At 33.4% G+C, this 22893-nt stretch overlaps 1 protein-coding gene across 3 annotated transcripts in view; it reads right to left on the reverse strand.

The window, feature by feature from the left end:
• The window catches only part of LOC129003843 (steroid receptor seven-up, isoforms B/C-like), a 118503-nt gene extending 101560 nt beyond the window's left edge, over positions 1-16943 (reverse strand). For all 3 annotated transcript variants that reach the window (XM_054432167.1, XM_054432166.1, XM_054432165.1), the window contains exon 1: positions 16383-16943. In XM_054432167.1, the coding sequence (XP_054288142.1) occupies positions 16383-16635 (253 nt within the window). In that variant the 5' untranslated portion in view covers positions 16636-16943. The remainder of the gene's footprint in view (positions 1-16382) is intronic.
• Positions 16944-22893: the final 5950 nt, after the last annotated feature.

Consider the following 22893-nt stretch of genomic DNA (forward strand, 5'->3'; position numbering starts at 1 on the left):
GAGCGGCGCGGCGTGGCGGCGAAGGGAGATCCTGAAGCGGTATTGCGCCGCGAAGGCAGAATGTGTCGCCCGGTCAGCAGGACTTCCAACAACCGGTTCCCAATGAATCACTGACTTGCGTTTAGTAATGAATAATGGAAATCACGTTTACTATCTGCACGAGGGTCCCCTGCTATTCCTGAACGCTGTACAATGTAAGACGCGGGATTATCTATATTACGGTTTGGTGTAAAATCTTTGGATGTATTAAGAGAAAATTTGATACTATTTTAATTTAAGTCATAATTTACTACATGATTAAATTAGGATTAAGTAGTCAATATAATTTTATAATTGTATGTGATCAATAAGAGTACTTATATGTTATATATGTTTAAATGTTATATTATGAATGTTCAAAAGTATGCGAATTAGTGGAATAAATTAATAGTTAAGAAATTGTTGTGTTAAAGAAATTTACCAAGTGGACTATTTAATCGGAATAGCTTACAGTAATCCGTTTTTAAATTGAAACCACAGATTGAAACAAATCCAGGGTCGTAAGACTGAACTATGCTGAGAAACTATTCATATTGCTTTTCAAACGAAATACAAATATCTTACTACTTCTAATCTATGGTGGTTGTATCCACTGTAGGCCTACAACTGTTCTAATTTGCGTAGAAGCGTCGTTGACTCCATCTTCTACATGAAAGAGTCAATATTTATGAAATTTTCAACCAATTTTGCCAAAAATATAATTAAAAATGTTTATAACAGAAAAAATTCAAATCTTCTTAGAAACCGGAATGTAGAATTTTGTGGAATCTAAAAGTACCTATATGTCTATGAATATGGACTTATACAATCTACGATCAAGTCGTGCCAATGGTGCAGTATGAGTACTCCAAACTAAGATCTGTTCTGTAGACCCATAGCCTCGCACCCATGGTCCACGGTCGTGGTCGTGGTCGTGGTCAGGTGAGGGTACGTTGCTACGCACGCGGCGCCACGCACGCCTGCTCCTCTAATTGGCGCTAGTGTGTCTAATTAGGGCCACTCGGGTCACACGGTGCCTACACTGGCCGTACTACAGTACGTTCTGTGATCGGTTGTCTGATATAGATAACGAGATATCAGGAATATAAGAACATACCCGGTCACACGGTGTATACACTGGCCATACTGCAGTAGTACTGTGTTCAGTTGGCTGATATAGGTAACAAGATATCATGAATATAACAATTGTGCCTACACTGTCCAGTATACAGTCCGTTGTGTGTTCAGTTGGCTGATATAGATAACAAGATATCAGGAAGATAACAACATACACGGTGCATACACTGGCCGTACTACAGTACGTTCTGTGATCGGTTGGCTGATATAGATAACGAGATATCAGGAAGATAAGAACATACCCGGTCACACGGTGACTGCACTGGCCAAACTACAGTCCTACTGTGTTCAGTTGGTTGATATAGATAACAAGATATCAGGAAGATAAAAACTGTGCCAACACTTTCCGGTATACAGTCCGTTTTGTGTTCAGTTGGCTGATATAGATAACAAGATATCAGGAAGATAACAACTGTGCCTACACTGTCCAGTATCCAGTATACAAGTCTGCAGAACACAGGTTCTGTGTTCATTTTGGCTGATACAGATAACTAATCAGGAAGATAACAGCTTGGGTCCCACGGTGCCTACACTGACCATCCTACGGTACGATCTGTGTTCAGTTGGCTGATATAGATAATGAGAGATATCAGGAAGCAGTCGTACATATTTCAGCCTATTGGTTCTGAAGATATATAAATTGTTTAATTCAGTACTATGTCTCCAGTGTAGTCCAAAAGGAGGACGAAATAATTATCATAGACTGCTAGATTGGTCTAGCATATGTTTTCTTAGCTTTTAAAACGGTTTTAATTGGAATTTAACGTTTTTATTTTTTTACCCATATCAAAGTAAAGATTTTATATTTTTCGCCACAATCCTCTACTCCCAACACTGCAAGTCACTACAAGATGATCCTATTACAGACCCCCCCCCCCCCCCCACTTCACCCCTCCATGGGAGATTTGTTGGACCACGTGGGCTCTAATATGTTAGCCACTTTGATTGAACCGCCTACCTGCTCACAAAAACCTCCCTCACTAAATCCCGCGATATTAATTCACCGGATAGAGTAACCCCTCCGGCTCCGATATGTAATTACCGAAGATAAACAGTTCTGTAGCGTTTTTCTAGTCTTGAAAAGAGGTGGTTTGAAGGTAAAAGTTAATTGGTTTGGATTGAGTTTGGATTTTTTGTAAATAGCTGTGTAACGGTTATTCCATAAACTATGTGATTTGAGTGCACCAATCAGTAAAGGTAACTATAAATTGAGATCAATTTATTATTTGTTTATAACCTTTTTTATCTTCATAAGGTCCTTTCTATTTGATTTAATATGTTTGTCTATTTTGGGGGGAAATGCGTTGGAATCAACTATAGATATTTTAATAGGCATATTAATAAATCCTAATGAATCCCAAGAATTTTTCTTTAAGTGCTGTGTTACTCAACGAATTTTAATTGTACTGCATCAAAAATTTTTTTCTGAATAAAGTGTTTTCTGCTCTAGGTAATCGATTTGGTTTTTTGTGGACATATCATTTTCATAGCACCTTTTGATTATTTGAATTTTGGTCAATTGTTGTTTCTGTCTAACTAAAAGAATTTTGAGGTTTATGGATAAGATTATTTGTTTATAATTTATGTTGATTTTTTTACTAGTCCCTTCCAAAAGGTAAGAATGAAGTAGGATAGTAATGAGTTTGCTGTCTAAAATCCTTAAAAAAGTAGGGTGAGGTTATGTTTTTTTTATGTTAACTATTCAAAAAATTATTTAACTAACCTAACTCAATCTGAACTTACATGGATTTTAAACTTGTTAAAGGCTAACGCACTTACTAACGTAACTTGCTAACGTATTATTACCTTAACAATCTGTAGATTATATAAACAGTACAAACCAGAAGAAAAAATCCAAGACATTCAATCATGTGAATAACGAGCTCATCAGTCCGTGGATTAAACAATTCAATCCCTTTATCCAGCTGATTTGAAGACGTCACTCGATGTTTACCAGTGGAATGCCAGCTGCACAGACAAGTGGAATTATAAACGATTTGATTGGTTCAATCGATATCAATTCGTCATAATGAAGACACAGCGGCGCGGCGCGCCAGGCTCGTGGTTGTGCCATGAAGCTGTGCAGTTCCCTGAACGATTCATTAGACTGGTGACTCTAAATCTGTCACAGACTGTCGTAACGTTGGTCTCAGCTTCCCAGAAGTCTTCGACAGTTTGGTCAACTATAATTAACAACTATAAACACGGTGGGGTCGTAAACTTAATAGTGTGTCTGGAAATTGTTGTCAGACATTGGGTATTCGTAGTTGATAAAATTCGTAATAAGGAGAATATTTTAGAGTTTTAAATTGTCGTGCTACAGTATATATAATCCAGGTTTAGGACTACTAGAGATGTTGAGTAAGTTAAAGCATTTCAAACTATACAACTGTAACACTTTTACAACTGTCATTGTTGCAACCTTTAGACCATCAACTACTTTTCGTTATGGTTTAACGTGTTTGGAACAATTAATAAACATTTTTGCGATCTAGGAATATATCATAATCAGCGGTACCTTTAGATTGTATACTTCAATTACACTGTTGTTCAAAGGTTTATTGCGGACATTTTCCATCACGATGCTAGAAAACAACAATTACATTGTTCAACTATTGCAAGTTTCGGAAGTTTGATTATGCTGAGTATATATTTTCCTCTTTAGGATAACATTTCTTATTATATCTATGTCACTAATAGAGGTCATAATAAATTCTATCTTATGTTAGCATCCTATGTTAATTGACTATTTTATTAGGTAAAATAGGTTATACAGTTGTTGAATATCAAAATGCACTCAAGATTGACATTAACAAACCGTAAACTGTCTTAAGCTGGTCTGCTAGGATAAAAAAAAATCGGTTTATTATGGATGAAACTTCAACTGCCCGTCCCGGATTGATTGTATGTGGTAGTCTGACAGTATAGTACTTAAACAAGTGATTACTACAAAGTAAAGATAGTGTTAAGCGATCTGTATAAGTCGGTATAGCCCAAGACTTGAGGTAACTTTTTATTAGATTTCGTTCTCTAGATAGATATACAGGAAAGAAAAATATAACATCCTCTGTATTACAAAATCCTTCCAAAAACATCCATACGACAAACGCTTGTCCCACGACTTTCCCAGTGTTCCAGAGACCAACAAAACATTCAACGGCCTCCAAATTCGCAGCAGATTATTTACCACGTGTATCAATGTTACCCTACAATCACTGTGTTTGCCCATTGATAAGATCTGAGCTAATTGGTGAGCCCAAACACTACGAGGGTCAGTTTAAAGCCCAATGAAATACGAGTCGCCCCGGGCCGAGTTTTTGCCCCAAACAGGTGGTTTCTGCTACTCTTTATAGCCCCTTGTTATTACTGCCTCTGTTTTTATTTCAGGTTCTCACGCCTTCACGTTCATGGGTGAGAGTGAATTTTGAAAACGTTTTAAGAATTATTTACTGCAGTTTACGTATTTATGGAGTTTTGTTATTATTACTTGGTTTTATGATAAGTTCTTGCCACTAACAGCACCAACCACCTTAGTTCACTACTTTAATGTTCAAATTTAAACTTTTTTTTACAAAAAAAAATTTAAAGTGTTTACAAAAATCGGTTGGGCCTCGCCGACAAGTTGTGTAAGCTTGTAGATGCCATGCTTCTGTTACATAGTGAAAAAGATTTATTTAAATTTGAATGATTATATATTGGATTTATACTGTAGTGTTTTATGAACCAGCTGCTTAAAAGGTATACACTTGATGCAATGTAACGTAGTTGTAATGTTAAATAAATAGTTAAACTTGATAAAGTAGTTGTTCCTTAGGTTCAAATTAAATAGCCGTTGTTATGTTCGTGAATCGATAAGAAATAAATAGTAAGCATGCAAATACGTCCTACAAAAATCCCACAGAAACCAGCTGATCCATGCATAAGCTTGAAAATTGTATGTAATAACTGCTAAATGATAACTGTTTTGGTGCATATTTCAACTAGTAAAACGAAAAAGAATACGAGCAGTTCACAACAATTTCCAAATGTACGTTCGAAATCAAGTTGTTAAGATTTATTATTTAATGTTTTTATATGTATTTAAAAGTATTCATTTACTTGTACTACATAGCAGCGTTCTTTGACCTCAGCTTGTTTTGTGAAGTCACTTATTGTACAGTAAATCTTCTACATTTTGAACTTTAAGAAAGCAAAGTCACCGCAAGCTAAGACACGGAGACGAGATGGCTCTGGTATCTTGATAACGTAACATAGTCATTATGCTAATCATTACACGCTGAAGTTCAACGATGCTGATAAGGAATTCTGTATCAAATCAAAATGTTGTTTGAAGCTCGTTGCTACTGGACTGAATTCCAGAACTCTTTTGAAAGAAAAAAACATGACCATAGCTAACTGTGTGTTTGGTTCTTTACCAACACATTTCAAATTTAAAAAATGTTTTATTAATTCAATAAATAAATTAAAGCTATAACGTTAGTTTAGTTAGTAATTCACTCACGTTACCGAAGAATTCAAAGTAGCCTAACAGGAAAAAACCAAATCATTTTGTTGAAAACTAATTATTATGGTAGGCTTTTAAAATGTAACCAGACAAATTATCATCCGCTTTCCTCTTTCTGCTAAATCTAATAAAAATATAACATAACATAATTATTTATTAAACGTAGGTCTATTGTACATGTTTATAACAAACCTCTCTGGGGGGAAACCCCAAACGAATTGAAATTTCATTAATATGCAGAGGTGCTGCATCGGGGTAAACCAATTTCTTGGTGACATGGTAAACGTTTAAAAACGTAATAAAAAAAACTATTATCGTTCCTCACTGCACCAAACCTAAGTTAAGTACACATTGAACATTTTGTTAATAATACCAAACTTATGTCCACGGATAACATTCATTAAATACCTGTTAGAACAAAAATTCAATGGATTACTGGACATTCGCTATGTGGGTTTGCTGCAAAAGGGGTATTTTACTTTGTGTCACGTTTTTCATTGTTGGTTTCAACAATTTCGTGCACCCAGGCTTGGCCCTGGAAAGGACATAGATGTTATCAAACTCCACTTATTGATAACTGCAGTGCTGTGTGGACTACAAGGTCAAAACTGTCCTTGAATTAACAATAATCAACCAATATTATGTTTTTAAAAGTGCACGGTATTGTTAGTTCACCTTTCAATTCGATAAGGAGGTATACGATACGTTGATTTTTTCCTCATGTAAAGGTAATATTATGATAAAATAAATTAGATAATAAGATAAATGAAATAAATTCAATAAGATTATTTTCAATAATGTGTGATCAGCTGTTTAGTTGTTCAAATGTTTGACCATGTTTTTAGCCTATAAATAATAGAGTCCTCACGAAACTTCTACTAAAGTTTAAATACCATAGATGAACTAATGTAATCGTTCATCTATGCTTTTACTTCTTTTAGCCATAGTGGTTTTTTTGGTGGGTAAAAGTTCTAGTTTAGCAATTCATACTAAATCTATTTGTTTATACAGTATTTGGAGTATCCCTAGGCCAAAGACCTTAAAATGCTTAAAGAGTAAATGTTTTTTTTCTAATTTTAGATAATATTTAATTTCTTTCTTTATTTCATTGGATTAATAAATAATGTATCAAATAATCCAAATGTGTTTGCATCTATGGAAGTATACAAAGTGCGTTTATACGTGTCATGTGTCAGATTACTGATAGTAACTACGATGTGTTCTAATTAAATAATGTATCAAATAATCCAAATGTGTTTGCATCTATGGAAGTATACAAAGTGCGTTTATACGTGTCATGTGTCAGATTACTGATAGTAACTACGATGTGTTCTAATTAGTATTGATACTGCAACTTTTTCTACAAACAACTAACCTTTTCTATTCTATGGATACATGTTGCGAATCATGGACAAAACTACTACAAACTTACTACCATGCAACTTGAAAGAAATCCCCTTAAACTCCCTACGAAAAAGCCATTAAACAAGGTGTCGCCTGATAACAACATCAAAGGGGCTAACTTTGCCCTGATAAGTCCACGAGGGTGTCAGGGGTCGGGCATTTCCATACATGAATATTCGGCTCTAACGAACAGTGGCAAAAACATGGAGTGTTTAAATAAAACCACCCATCCGAGCATTGACACCATCGCGTTCGTTTGTACACAGGCATCACAGTTTTGACTAATCCCGTTAACCGGACTGTCGATTTCGGGCCCGCGGGGGGGGGGGGGTGAAAATTTACAACTGCGCATCCTGTCATATTAATTGCGGTGTTGGCAAAAGTTATTTCGGAATGTTTTGTTGGTCCGATAGAAATGTTTATGGATGTGAAATATGCAGAAGTTAGTTAGTTGGTGACGGCTGGGATGTGTGTAGAATTGGTCATTGTGTTGGTTATAATGTTTAATTTAAATTATAATTTGTGTTTTCAATTGAAATTTTAATGTGGTTTTAGAAATAAATAATAGTAACTTTTTACGATTTTAACAGTGTAAAACATATTTTGATTTTCGCTTCGTGAAAAATATGTACAAATGAATTCTGCAACTGTTTATTTCGTATTCGTTTTGTGATGCGGCTAATAATGAATTTTAAAACTTTGGTAAGATTGTAATACAAGAAACTACTTTCATAGGTGAATTGTAGATTAACGTAAGGCAAGATTACGATACCACACTTAACCTAATATTAGCACTGAAGCACTGAACCAAAATAAATACGTTTACAATTAACATTTTAAGTAGCCTATTACCTATACTCCTTTTATCTATGCTTTTATAACCCAGTAGAGATTTCCCAGCGACACTTCTGTGTTGCTAATCGATGATTTTATTGTACTGCCATAAATTTAGCTAAATAATAATCGTAAAAATAATACTTAAACCCTTTGTTGTTTTTTTAAATCTACCAACAATTAAAAAATCTAGGCTCAAACGATTTCAAAATTCAGGTTCAACCTTTCTTACAGCGAGAAAATTTACAACCTAAACACATGATAAACAATGCAACAATATAAACAGCTGATTCTCTATCGTCACATGTCCAAACCTCGTCAAACGCTTCGTTTGTTTACCAAACCGGACTACACTTACCCTAATGTTTCAAGGGTGGTCTGGTCACGGGCGAGGCGCGAAAGGGTGAAGTATCAACACATCGTCCTTGCCCTTCTCCGCAGGATATGTTATTAAAATAACAAAGGGATGACGTGAGCCGAGGGGTTGTGTCTGACTATAAAGTCTTCCGATGTTACAATCACAGCTTGGATGTATCCTATGTTAAATTGTCTAGTCAGGTATATCGTACGGCTTCTTCGGCCGAAAAGGTAACAAACTGAATAAAAATTACAGTCCAATGGCTCGTCCTATAAGCTAGCCTGTATTATTTATTCAAATTTGCCACATACTGTGATTAAACTTATTTTATACTGTAATTTCTAGTGAATGTATAATTAAGTAAGCTTGCCTGTATTATTTAAGCAATGTAACCTAATTTATACTCAATGCGTTTTGCATGTAAACCTTTTTTGTTGTAGGTTGATTGCATGTATCTTTTTGATTTCTCAACTTGCTGTAGGGATTATTAACATGATCTATGGCATGAATCTTAATTATCAAATAAAATCCATTAATTTATCTAAGGAAATCTAAGATAACGGATCTCCCCGTTATAAAGTCAAATCCAAAGCACTATTTGCAACCCACTAGAAAGAGCTATACTATTAAAGGACAATCATTTGTTTATATGTATTGACCACAAGGTCAAATCATCGCAAACCACTGGTGAACGCTGTAATAAGAGAGCGCAAGAAATCGCTATAGAACCAGCAATGTCCAAATTTACACGTGGTTTTACGTGGTGCAAAGAAAATCAGAATGCTTAAATGACAATCAACTAATAATTCGAAGAACAATATGTAATGCAATTTGTTTATACTAGAAAGTAGGTTTCTCCTAAGTAAAAGCCCCCTGCTTGGTATTTACCGAGATACTAATATTTTGTCATAAAAATGAAATATATATAGGCTAGCTATATAATTGGGTGTGCAATTCCAAATCCTGGATTATAAAATTATTAACAAAATTTTCGACTATTGTACCTTTAGTTTGTTCATACTAATGCTAATTCTACTTACTTACTACTACTTATTAGAGTTCTACTACTTATACTTTTTATAGTACCGGTACAACAAATTATAGGTATTAGACAAGGCATGTTACATGAAAGAACTAAGAATGTGTCTCTTTTACGGTTCAGCTGTGGAAACTCTCAATGTTTTGAAATGCAGGGCATCGAACCCGTTACACTCATGCCTAATTGCGACATTTTAAGTTATTAACCATGCTAGTAAAACACTAATCTATTCGCCTATCATGATTAAGCCTGCTTTTAGGATTTCCAGTATTATTATCAAATAAGTTTATCATATGTAGGTGAATGTACTAAAGGGACGCGTTTTCAAATTTGCCGCCATGGCGGTGGTAGTCATATCAGTTGAGGTTATCACCGGTTAACAACGTGACCTTGAGTAGTTTCCCTTATCAATATTAATCAGCTGTAGACTGGCTATTGTTTGTGGTCCGATTGTTATCAGTAATAGTTGTCACCTGGTTACCCTTACCGCGTGCATCTATGTTAACAGGAAGTCAAGTACTTGGAAATGTTTTATACTTTGTTTTAAAAAAAATAGTGGTGTAAATATTCTGGGTTCTACGGGTTTTTACTTCAATATAAAGTTACTGTACCCTCAATAACTATTATAATTATTTTAATTTCTTGAAATATTGTTAAAATAATTTTGTGCTCTTGAACTTGCCTTTTTTCATTATTTGGAAATCTTAAACATGTTGTTTGACGATATCAAAATAATCAATAAGCATCGCAAGAAAATTTGTAATTTCTCAACTCAGCAAACGGTGCTATGACAATTGCAGTGAAGTAATTTGTTTTTTTTTTTTTTTGTTCCGCTACAATAACAAGAACTGATAGTTGCTGTGTAGGTCAACATTTTGGTTTCGAATTAATTAAGCAATGTTTCATTGCCTACATTATAAAACTGATTGCAACTTTTACATGCAAATAGGATGTCAACTTTAAGAGAGCATATCGCCAAAGATATTTTTCATTAACCCATTAAAGATTGTGAGTAAGCACATTGACGCTCCTAGCGACACGTATTACACAACCTAAACCACGCCCAATGAAACATCCGTGTACATGTATGTGCAGTACGGAAGACAAATAACCAATAGCTCAGTCCCCGCGGGCAAATCAAGAAATAAAATCAATTACAGAGAGATTTAAGAGCGGCTCGGCCTCGCATTCCTGTGGCGAGCCGCTATCTGAACCCCGCGCGGACAGTAGAATGATCGTGGCGTACCGCAGGGTAGAGCATTGGGCCCACCGATGTTCACTTTCAAACAAAAATGATTTATGGACCTGTTTTGTATGTATGTGAACTCAATGACTAACTACTTCCAACGAAAAGTACTAAATATCCCTCCAATCGCCTAAATTCATCAGCCAAAGGTTAGGTGTTTTCGGGTAGAGGATATTTGTTGTTTTTCTTCTTATTTAACCATATTAAAATCTATTTAAAATAAACATAACAATCTATTTTGTAAACCACTGTTTATTGGGTGGCATCATAAATGAAAGCACAAATTATGAATCATATATCCTATTTGGAAATAAAGTATCAATTATCCATCTTGACCAACGTGCAACGCACATACACGCACATAACTTCTATCTTAGGATGAGAACTTTAGTTGCACTATTTCATGTTTAATTATTGTACATATTTCGTTGTATGATTCTCAATCGGGTTAGTAAAGCATAATATACTTAAAAAATGTAAACAAATTTAAGTTAAGTTAATTTTTAAAGGACGCACAGTAACTAATACACTGCGAAATTGCGCAAGTATATTACTAAACTATAGTCTAATGCACTTATCTGCAAGAAATATGTGGACATAATTTATACATGAGAACTTCGGCCAATCTAATCAGATTAATCAATCACAGTGAATGAACGTAGTTGGTTTAATGTAAGCCAGAATAAACAAATCTTCAGTGTATCATTCTAAACTACAATAGTTATATTCTATTTAGACTATGTGAAAATTGAACAATATCTTCTAGGCCTACCATTATAATATTTATTTAAACCACGCATTATAAACTAAATATAGCACAACATTTTAAGCTGCTAGGCATAATAAATAAAATTATTTTTACATTAACTTTAGATACACACCACAAAAAAATCACAATTTTCACTATGTGATGAACAACTTAAATACAGTAGTCGACTCAAGCTACAATTTATAAATCGATGTTTTCCCTGAAAGTTTAGTAAAAACTAAGATTTTCCTATGCCTATTCAAAGTTTCGTTATCTACATTTCCTGAGAATCTGCATTAGTAAATATTGTACTACAGTATATGGAATATTCGTACATTTGGTGAAAAATATAAACTTGTATGGTAGAAAACAAAAAAATTATAGACTAGTAATTGAGCAAAAAGTTAACAATATATTTATAGCAAAATTGCAACACGTGAGGTACTACGATAAAGTTGATTTTTGATCGTAAACCAGAGTTTGGGAAAATAAAATTATCATTTTACGTATAATTTTAAGTTATTATTGAATGTTAATCGATAAATAACATATTCGTCTTAAATCAATGCTACTGTTAAAACTATTTTTATTGTTCAAATACAATACCGGTACATACAAAACATAAATTCACCACAACAAAAAACGTCCACCGTGCCAGTAAAATTAGATTGTTAAAAAGGTCTCCAAGTGAGCATAAAAATTAAACGCGTGAAACAGGATAATAAAAAAGGGACATCGACAATTTGTAAAAGGGGTTGTTAAGCTTCTTTGACGCGGGTACATTTTTAAAACCGCATTACACCGTGCAGGCCGCCCCCAAGCGGTTAATTTTTTACGTCCCTTCCTCAATCTGGGCTCGGTCGTCACGGCAGGCTCGGTGATATGCCATGTGGCTGCTCAGTGCTCAATATGCTAATACAAAATGTGACAAACCTCAGTTCTCCCTCGCTGGGATAAGCACTTAATTTTATTTTTGCATCGTTTCAAAATGTTCAGCCAATATTTTCGAAAACGTCTTTCACGACTGTGCAGCGGGTTATTGCTTTGTTAACTGAAGCTATATTAACGAATATTTTTGTATAAATATTTTCTTAGATTTTACTTCTACAGGGTGAGTTTTAATTGTCCCCCCCCCCCAACTTTTTTCTACATTTTTTCAAATATCAATCCCAGACCACTTCCAAACATTGTTGGGTAGTAAGTACTTCATTTTGACAAGGTGGTCATTTCCGGCCGCCATCTTGGATCCGCCATATTAGATGCAAAATTTTTTTTCAAATGTAAAGGTGGGGTTGTGACCCATTATTTCGAACTACATTTTTACCTTGATTCCAATGCCGCAAACCTTTTTTAAAAATCTTGATTCATTCTAAAGTTACGATGGCTTTTTAAAACTTTATTTTTAGCCCATTTTAACATTGTGCATTTACAAACTAAGACCATAATCCCAAAATAGTGCTAGATAATGATAAGTATACACTACCAGTAATTGTCCACCTATTTTCACTTGGTTATGACTGATGTATTTTTTTCGGCCGCCATCTTGGATCCGCCATTTTGAAATGTGATAAATTATTTTAAATATGAATGGGGTGTTGTGACCCATCATTTCGAACTACTTTTTAAAGCTGAACTTAATTCCATAATCCGTTTTTCATTTTCATTTTTTGATTTTGAAATATTGACATTTTTAACAAAAAAATTTCAATATTTCATAAATAAAACTTGATAAAAAAAATGGATTGCGGCATTGAGTTTAGCTTAAAAAAGTAGTTCAAAATGATGGGTCACAACACCCCCTTCATATTTAAAATTATTGATCACATTTCAAAATGGCGGATCCAAGATGGCGGCCGAAAAAAATACATCAGTCATAACCAAGTGAAAATAGGTGGACAATTACTAGTAGTGTATACTTATCATTATCTAGCACTATTTTGGGATTATGGTCTTAGTTTGTAAATACACAATGTTAAAATGGGCTAAAAATAAAGTTTTAAAAAGCCCTTGTAACTTTAGAATGAATCAAGATTTTTAAAAAAGGTTTGCGGCATTGTAATCAGGGTAAAAATGTAGTTCGAAATAATGGGTCACAACCCCACCTTTACATTTGAAAAAAAAATGTTGCATCCAATATGGCGGATCCAAGATGGCGACCGGAAATGACCACCTTGTCAAAATGAAGTACTTACTACCCAACAATGCTTGGAAGTGGTCTGGGATTGATATTTGAAAAAATGTAGAAAAAAGTTGGGGGGGGGGGACAATTAAAACTCACCCTGTATAAATGTGTTTTTCAACTGTCCCGTTTATGGAAAGAATTGGTAAATTTCAGTACCGGCAACTACCGTTGTGGAGAAATACAAATACCCTCGAGTACTTTTTAATTTGGTTATTCCAAAGTAAACTGTTAGAATATATTTTTAAATTATATTCACATAAATAATCCTGTTAAATTTGCTTACCTGATGTAAGTAATGGAATATTTTCTTTAATGTATCTTATAATTGACGTTCCTATATAGTTTTACGAATTGTATGGTGGAGTATTATTAACATATAAATGCGTTTTTAAGTAGGCTAATTTGGAGAAATAGTTGTTCATGATCTAAATAGTAACTGAAGCAATTTTATATGTAAGAAGATACTATTATGAATTTATTTATAATAAGCTTAATAAACAGTATTTTATGTCTACACATTTTATTTCCATTTATATTGCATACAAAGCTATTCATTCATCAATGTTATATTTTTCTTGTGAAATGATAGTGCCAATTTTAGAAATATAACAATACTAATTATAATATTTAAGCTAAACGTTTTTTGAATATATTATATAATGTTTAAAGTTTAGAATAAACTTAAAAAATTTATTTTATAAAAATATAATAAACTTGTTAGTAGCTATATTTTTATACTGTTAGACCCTTAAAAAAGTTATGGTAACGTTAATTAATCGTACAACTACCTTATATCAACGTATTTGCTACAATTGAGTTACAAGTTAAAAATCTACGTAGCCTATATATTTAGCCTATTAGAATAATTAAATGCCCCAACTTCATATATGATTTCAAATTGTAATTTAAACATTACTCCGACAAAATGTACAACAGCTCGCAAAACTTTTAATCGTTTTATAAACTCCTGAAACTGTAGATAAACACGTTGAGTATATTTATATTTTTAAATTGTGTTCACAACTTTTATTGCTCAATTTTATTCTAACTCGACATTTAAGTGATGATAAAATAAAATATTGTATCGAACAATATGACGGCCCCGTAAAGAGGTTAGGGTGCTATAAGGAAACCACTTGCCGCCCTTGTAATAAAAACACCCCTAATGCAGGGGTGGTCGCAAGCCACGGATGACATACAGACACATATCATGACTCGATGGATATTTAAATCACAGAATAAAAAAACTAAATATGATGTTTTTTTTCTCCGATTAAATATAAGTTTTGTAACACTTCATTATAAATTGTGTTTAAATGTTAAAGATGTACAGTACTACAAATACTATAGTAGGCCTACCAACACGTAAAATGCTGATCAAAATGTAATTTTATTTTTCTTCTGTAGGCCTATAGTAAGTTATGTCTTCTAGAAATATAAATGGATTTGAAATATCCATTTATTATTAACATTTTTCTTGACTTTTTCAAAGTTGTATCCATAGAATAAATATAACGCGTTTTGTTCAACTTTCTATGCTCGTATTAGAATACAGTAGCACAAAAAATATGATAGTTGAGTTATTTTATGCACTAAATAATAAGCTTATCGTCCTCGATATGACTATTTTAAACTATCCATTTAAAATTATTTTAACTGGATATTTGGAAAAGTAAAATATTATCTTGTAAGTTTTCTAGATTGTAACATTAGCAAGTGAAAATATTTTATTGGGAATCTGCTGTACATTCGATAGAAATCAAAAAGTGTATTTTAAATTTCAAGATGCTGTTAAAAATGTGTTACTTGCTATATAAGTTGTAACTCACCAAAAACCACAACCTGTTTAGTTGTAGGTTGTTGTAGCTTAATATTTGAACACATACAAATCTGGATATTATGTACTGCATTTCGTTTTAAACTTAAATTATAGACTTCATTATTTTAAATACACTTTACTACAATTTTTATTTATTGGTGTTGCTAATGTTTACAAATTGACTTATATGCACGCCTATAGTATGTTAGTGTCTTTTAGGATATGACAATGTAATTTTAGAACAGATTATTATGATGACAATTAAATTAAATACCAACTTGAAATACGGAAATAATTCTCGCTTCCTCTGTAACACTGTTCACTCTAAATATTTACAAAAATATCGTCTAGCACTATTGATGAATATAAATCAAAGTTATTTCCCATCAGCGTATAATTTGTGATTTACTTTATCTGGTCAATTTCGTTATCAGATACAATGGACTATTTCGTCATTCAATGTGGAAACTATTTAGATTGGTCAAGTTAAGAGAATTTTCAGAACTTTCATTTTTAAATTTTGTTCCATACATTGGAGTTGTTAATGTAAAATTTATAAAATTAGGGATTTTTCACCGTAAATATGCAAACATTTATAGATATTGTACATTATAATATATTTACTTTGGTACCAAATTAGTTTCACATGTAATATCTTTGAATTTTGATACGCTAATGAAAATACGCAAAATATTTTCCAACCAAAAATTTAAACTGGCGTAAGCTATTTCAATCCAATTTGTTAATCTGGGTTTGTCTAATAAGGTTTACCTACAAAAAAATAGATAAGGAAAAAATCATTTAGAAAGTTTTACGTAGTTTTGGTATTATACTGGTACTGTACATTCTGATTGTACAGTAATTCATAGTAAATACTTTAGGGTTGATTAGTATGTATATTTTACAAAAAACAAAATTATAAAAAGGGAAAACCACAATACGAACCGTGTTAATCACTCGCAGACTTTGTAGCGGCAACTTCAAGGATGATAAAATTTAACCTGTTGACTTATTTGTGTCGGCCACGGGGGCGGTGCCCCGACCTAACCTCAACCTCTGACTCGACCCTTACCCTCACCCACCCCTGACTTACCTTCACAGGTGAACTGTCCGTAGTGTTTCCCACTACTCTTGTCTCCGCAGACGACACACTCTATGTTTTGGTTCTTGTCCACCCCCTGGGAAGACCCGCCACTCTGGGTAGAGTTAGTGCCAGGGGTCGTAGACACTTGGAGTTCTCTCAGACCGGACCCCGGGACCAGGGAGTCGTCCGGGACTGCGGGGGTGACCACGTGATGTCCAAGGACGGGAGGAGGCTCCCGCCACGGGGGTGCCACCAGGGTCATGCTCCGGGGGAAGCCGAGGTCCAGAGACTCGGGGGTTGGCCCGGGACAGAGGACCCCCGGCCTGCAGACCGTGAGGGCGTTGTGAGGAAGAATAATGGTGGCGGAGGAAGGGAGGTGCGCCTCCCGAGGAAACAACGAAACTGCCTAGAGTCCTAGGTCGAAAATCATCCCTTAAGTCACACTACCAATACACTCACACATACAAATCCATAAGGTAAACCCGATCACAGATAACAAGTACGTAATAGACAGTAACCTCCGACCTAACCTGACCGGTCGGGTCGGCAGTCCGCGATCGACTGAACTGGGGTCTCGATCTCTGACCCCCCCTCCGCCCCGTCGCGTAGCAACGACTTGGCCTGCGACTCCCATTGGCCCGGACCCCGCCACCTCGGTTGCCGCCGAAACCGCGGAGTTTTATGTTCGCGCTAATTGTTCATTAGGACGTCTCGACCTCCTAAGCGGTTTGAAGGGTTTTTACATAACCTCTAATGGGATCATGCCACGGGGGCTTCGGGGCATTGTGTGCTGAATGTGAATTATGTCCAAGTTAAGTTTTGGTCACTCGTAGTTTAGTGTTGAGATTACAAGTGTACAACTGTAATCTTGCGAGATCTGACTAATAGAGATAGCATAGTGTCATTTGTACATTTAACCATCCCAAGTATTTATTAGAATTTTATACCAGTACTGAAAATATATAAATATTTATTTATCTACTAAACAATTTAATTAATTTTTCAACTCTTGTATTTGCATGTAGTAGTTTGTAAAATGCTGTATGGTTTAATTTGCACTTCGAGGGAAAAACTAAGAACATATTTTGTAAAACTATTAATAGTTGTATATAATTACAGAATATATTCTAAATTTTACGAAATTAAAGTTGTACTAACGGTTGTTCTAAATACATAATTGTTACTTCATCAACAACGAAACGTGTTATCAAAATGAAGTAACACACTTTTATACGACTTCGAAAATTTCATTACACGTATACCCTACTTACTAAAATTACGTTCAATATGTTTCCCGCAATAATGCTAAACATAGTTTGTAACCTATTCAAGTGTATTGTATTCTTGTAATGTATTGTATTGTGTGATTCGTGATGCCAATCAATAACATAGGATCTTGCTCCTAATTACATGTACTAATTGATGCCGACTTTTAAATTTGAATGCACTATAATCACTCGACTATAGTTACCAGTCAATTTTTAACAATCCATAAACAATCAAAAGACATTAACAATTTTCGTAATATTTCTAGTTGTGGTGATTTTTAGTTGTTGACTAGATCAAAATCTAGCTCAATAAATCAAATTATTTATTTATAATAAATAAATAAATAAATATAATCAATAAACATATTTTCTTCTGAGTAGTTCACTTGGTTTTAAATATATTAATATTTGCTCATAAAATTAATTTGCTAAAACAGAGTAAAAGGTTTCATATTTATTTAAGTGTTTTTTTTCTAGTCCCTCTCAATGTTGTAGCGCAGTTTCATTTTTATTGATAATTGGTAGTCTAATTATGTTTACATTACTCATAACTCCCGAGGTCCGGAATGTGATCTTGCCAGAAGAATTAAATACGCTAGTCTTAAAATTAATATTAATTTCAAATTTGTACAAGAGCTCGTCCCGCGCACAGGTCTTGTACGGCCTGCGGGTATATTTTTTCGTATTTTGTATGTATATATTCTAAACAAACAATTTTTTGAAATAAAACAGATTTTGATTTGATTTGATTAAACATTGTGAGAGACGCCGCTGTCCTGCTTATGATCTAATTTTCTTATGTTATAAGTTCGTTCGGATAAGACAACAAACTTTAAAACTTGTGTTTTACAAATCAATAATGTAAAATGTCCGCAATATTTAATTTAAACATATTTGAATAAAACTTACATAAATCGACATTTCAAAACAATGTCTTCAAATAATGCGTATAAAAGCTACAGTGAAAAGCTACTGAAACCCCTTTAATACCCAAAAAAGAAATATTCATCTATACGTGTTTTAAAGTACCTGTGTAACGTTTTATGGCAGCCTCCAAGTATAATTACACGATACAGGACATTAAAAGGCTATAAACAGCTGAACAGAGGGTTTACTGTCTAGAAATAAAAGATAGCCGACCACAGAAGACAAAATCTATAAAACATGGAGAAACTGGGAGAAACTGCCAACAGAATCCGGTTTCCAACATGGATCATCAATTTTCTTTAACACTTTGGATTCCCCTTCGCTTTAAATGTTGAATCAATGAAAAAATACATGGCATTGCATGTGTTTGTTTGCTCAACTTACGTTTTAATTAAAAGTTATACCGGGCTTACTTTCATATTTTAATTGATTGAGATGCTGTAAAAACTAGTTCGAGTATAAACATATTCGTATTTTACAATCGCATTTTATTTTTAGGGCAAAGTCCAACACCTTCATCATTTAACTTTATAGCGTAAATATAATGTTAGAAATCACTAATGACTTAATAGTCATTGTCATCAATCATTGTCTAATTGATAGCACAAAGACATATTAAATTATCTCTATTGTCACATTGGGATACGGGATACGGTTCACATCCAGAGAATTCCAAAAGGCTTTTATCGGCTTATTTGAAGAATCTTTAGGCTGTAGGCCTGCATAATGTGTCTAGAAACAAATAAAAACTCAAAGTAAAAACTAAACAAATAAATAAGGTGTGTGTAAATAAGGTGTCAAAGTAAAAACTGTATCTGTACTTGAGAACTCCCTAAAGCCATTCAATAAGTTGTATTATTTTTTATGTTACATTCTCATCAACCTTAGACTAGTTATTTAAGTTTGAATGCAAGTGCAATACTTTCATCATCCCTAAAAAGCTATTCCAATATGTGCTAAAATTAGCAGTTTAGTCCAGTTTGACAATTTGTCTACCTTTTGCAAAATGTAGAGAAGTTTGCAGAAACAATTGCTTTAAATACGCAGTTGCAAAGCATACGATTGTTCAAACTGCAACCAATCTTGCTTTTACAACAAAACAGTATAACAATCAAAAATATCGATGAATTATCAAGGTGACCCTTGTAACAGAGACCAACGGTCGTGAGATAACCTCGAACATAAAGAACAACACAATCAAGAACAAGAAATGAAGCGGCCTCATTATGTGTAGATAATGTGAATAATTAATGAATGTAAGCATGTTTATAGCTTCTTTGTCACAAATGTGAATGTTTACGTAATAATGGGTTGTTCAACTGTTGTTTTGAGACGAAAAGGACTTTGAAGGGAAATGTGTTTAATTTTATGTCAACCGTCTTGTATTTTGAACATTTCCATTTCCCGTAATTTAGTATTTTTTCTTTATAGTTCCTAAACTACCTTGGTATATTTTACTTTTAATGGTTGGATTAGTAGATTAGTAATTTAAATACTAACGCTTGTTCGCGTATTCTTTCCTAAAAATAGAGTTCATTTATGTTTGGTATTCGGAAGAAATAAGATGTTTGTTTTTATTGTTCAAATGTAAATATTGTAAATACTCCCTAAAACTAAAAATATTAGTTCTTCTAGCTACCAAAGAAATACTTTAAACGACGTTTTCAATATTCACATGATTTCTTTAGATGTCTGTGAATGATTTTGTTTTAACTTTTCTGATTTCGTTTGGACAGCTTATTGAAAAATATTATCTTTAATATTCGTGTAGAATGGGTGTAATTTATCAATAATGTACATATGTATTATGTATATGCCTACGCTCCTTAGGTAATAGGTAGACCCTTCAAAAGATTTGATCAGTTTCATAGATGATGTTTCAAATTGTGTAATGCTTTAAGTAAAGCGAGGGATGTTTTGGGACCTGGTATAATTTGATCAAGATTACTTAGATCCAAACCAATTTTGCTAAAAAATCAATCCTTTGGATAAAAAGTATCGCACAAAACTATAAATTTTTATACAATTAAAATAAATGAAAACTGTCAATCTTTAACATTATTTTAGCCCAGCAAACATTTGCGCATTCAAAACAAGTCCAATTGCTTCCATCCGGACGGTTACATTTGTAGACGATTTATTTTACTACAACTTCTTTCCAATTATTTTTATCTACTAAAACATGACTGCATAAAAATTTAATTCTGATTCGTTACAGTCCTACTCGAATAGGTATTTGATACTATTTTTTAAACAAATTAATCCATTGGATTACTTAAATAAAATAAAAATAAACTGTCCTCTGTTTATCATCTATAAAAAACCTGAATCATCCAATACAACATTTCTGCATCAAAAATAAATCTGTTCGCTTAATAGTTTCGATGCTATATTGGTTGACAATAAACAAGTGATATATAGAGCGATTGTTGTCTATTGGGCGTTCAAGAGTCTATAATGTCTACTTATGTCTATAGTGAGAGGTGTCAATAGGCTATCTATCTACATACTGTCCACCCCGCGACCGCCGCCAGCTGCTATTTATACATAGAACAACGCACTTTGACTACCTTGTACTAGCACTGTCTCTACTTGTTTTGCGGTAGGAAAATTATTTGCTAACTTACTTTTTTAGTTTCCATACAATAGTGAAAAAAATAGTTTTCCAATAATAATATATACCGGACCAAATTGATTAATTCAACGATTAATTAGTAGACGCATAGTTCCATGGGTAAATCGCTGCCTTTTTGTTATTTTGAAAAAATGTAGTGTTTTTAAATTTTACAGTTTACATTTCACGTCACGTAACAAATCGCCCAATCCTTAAAACATCTGAAGTGTAATTTAAGTGTTAGTGAAAAAGGTTTTGTCACTCTGTAAAAATTATGCCTTTCAATTCTACTAATATGCCAAGAATTTCAGCATACGTAAACTAAAATGGTTAATAGAAATTTTTTAAGTCAATATTACCAAACACCCATTAATGTTTTCTTAATTTAGCACTATTTCAATTTTTATTGTATCACGTTTATGAGAGTTAGAAAATGTAATAAATATAACTTTGGCGGTCAGAATATTAAATTGATAAATTAATCAATGAATAAGTTAGTTATGGTAAATGTGAAACTCCAAAAAGTTTATGTATATTGCTTATTAAAATTATAACAAATTCTTCTTTCTAGCGTTCTAATTATTAGACGTTTATATCTAACACTCCTAAATTCAATTTAAAATTCAACTATTTCAAAATGATATATATAAATATATATTATTGATTGTTTTATGAAACTTATATTAAAGACTTTTATGGGGGTACATGACAATTTGTATTAATGTTTAAAAACATACAAATATTATTTATTCTAGATAAAACCATTTTACTGAGAAAAAAATTAAATTCCTTATCAGTTCTCCAAATATAAAATTGTGCTATAAATATCACTCGACAACTTAAAATTTAAAAACTTATTCTAGTACAGTATCTCAAACTAACACATGGAATGCATCCCGTAAATATCTCGAGCAAAACTGTATTCGGGCAAACATTTAGATGAGAAGTAGAAGGTTGGGAGGTTAGGTTAGGGGTTGGGGGAGAGTATAAATAGAGTGCGAGATGTCGCGGGGGCAGGGCGCCAACTTAAGACGCTGGGGGCGGCGGGCCAATAGGGCTCGGAGGCCGCTGAGGGCGGCAGCTATCGACTACAGTCACACACGTACAGCGTGTTACGTAACTCAACTTTATGGCTCCATCCCCGGCGCTAGCTGACCCAGTTGTGGGGGTGTTATTTTTTGTGAGTTTCGAGGGTCAATTTTTTTATTTAACCAAAAATATTTTATGTGAAAAATAAATAATTGCTAATGTCTTATTTGTTATTTTTAAAAACTACATTTATTGAGTCGAGATTTTGTTTTGGTCAAGTTTAGGGTAAAATTAGGGGATGTATTTTTGTTTTAATTTTAATTTTGTGAATTTTATTTAATAGTTTTTTTTTACTACGTGTAAAACTAAACTAACCCTTTTTATGACGTATTAAAAATATCTCAGATCTGATTTTTAAATCTTTTAAGATGGGAATAACCCGAGATAAAACTGGAGATTCATTCCTTGTTTTTGAATTATTTTTATTTTGAATGGTGAATAAGCTGTCAATACATTTGGGAATGTGTAGCTCTTTCAAATGTAATCTTGTCTGTTTTAAGCTTTTGAAGAAAACGTAATAACCCCTTACTTGGCCCTTCTAGGTAAATCTGGCGCTTTAGGTTATTACAGTAAATTACAGCAAGAAATAGTTTTGTATGAAATATAATTTTTATAAGTAACC

The sequence above is a fragment of the Macrosteles quadrilineatus genome, unplaced genomic scaffold, assembly GCF_028750875.1.
Source record: "Macrosteles quadrilineatus isolate MER2022 unplaced genomic scaffold, UCM_ALF_1.0 Scaffold_9__3_contigs__length_116548681, whole genome shotgun sequence".
Classification (NCBI taxonomy): domain Eukaryota; kingdom Metazoa; phylum Arthropoda; class Insecta; order Hemiptera; family Cicadellidae; genus Macrosteles; species Macrosteles quadrilineatus.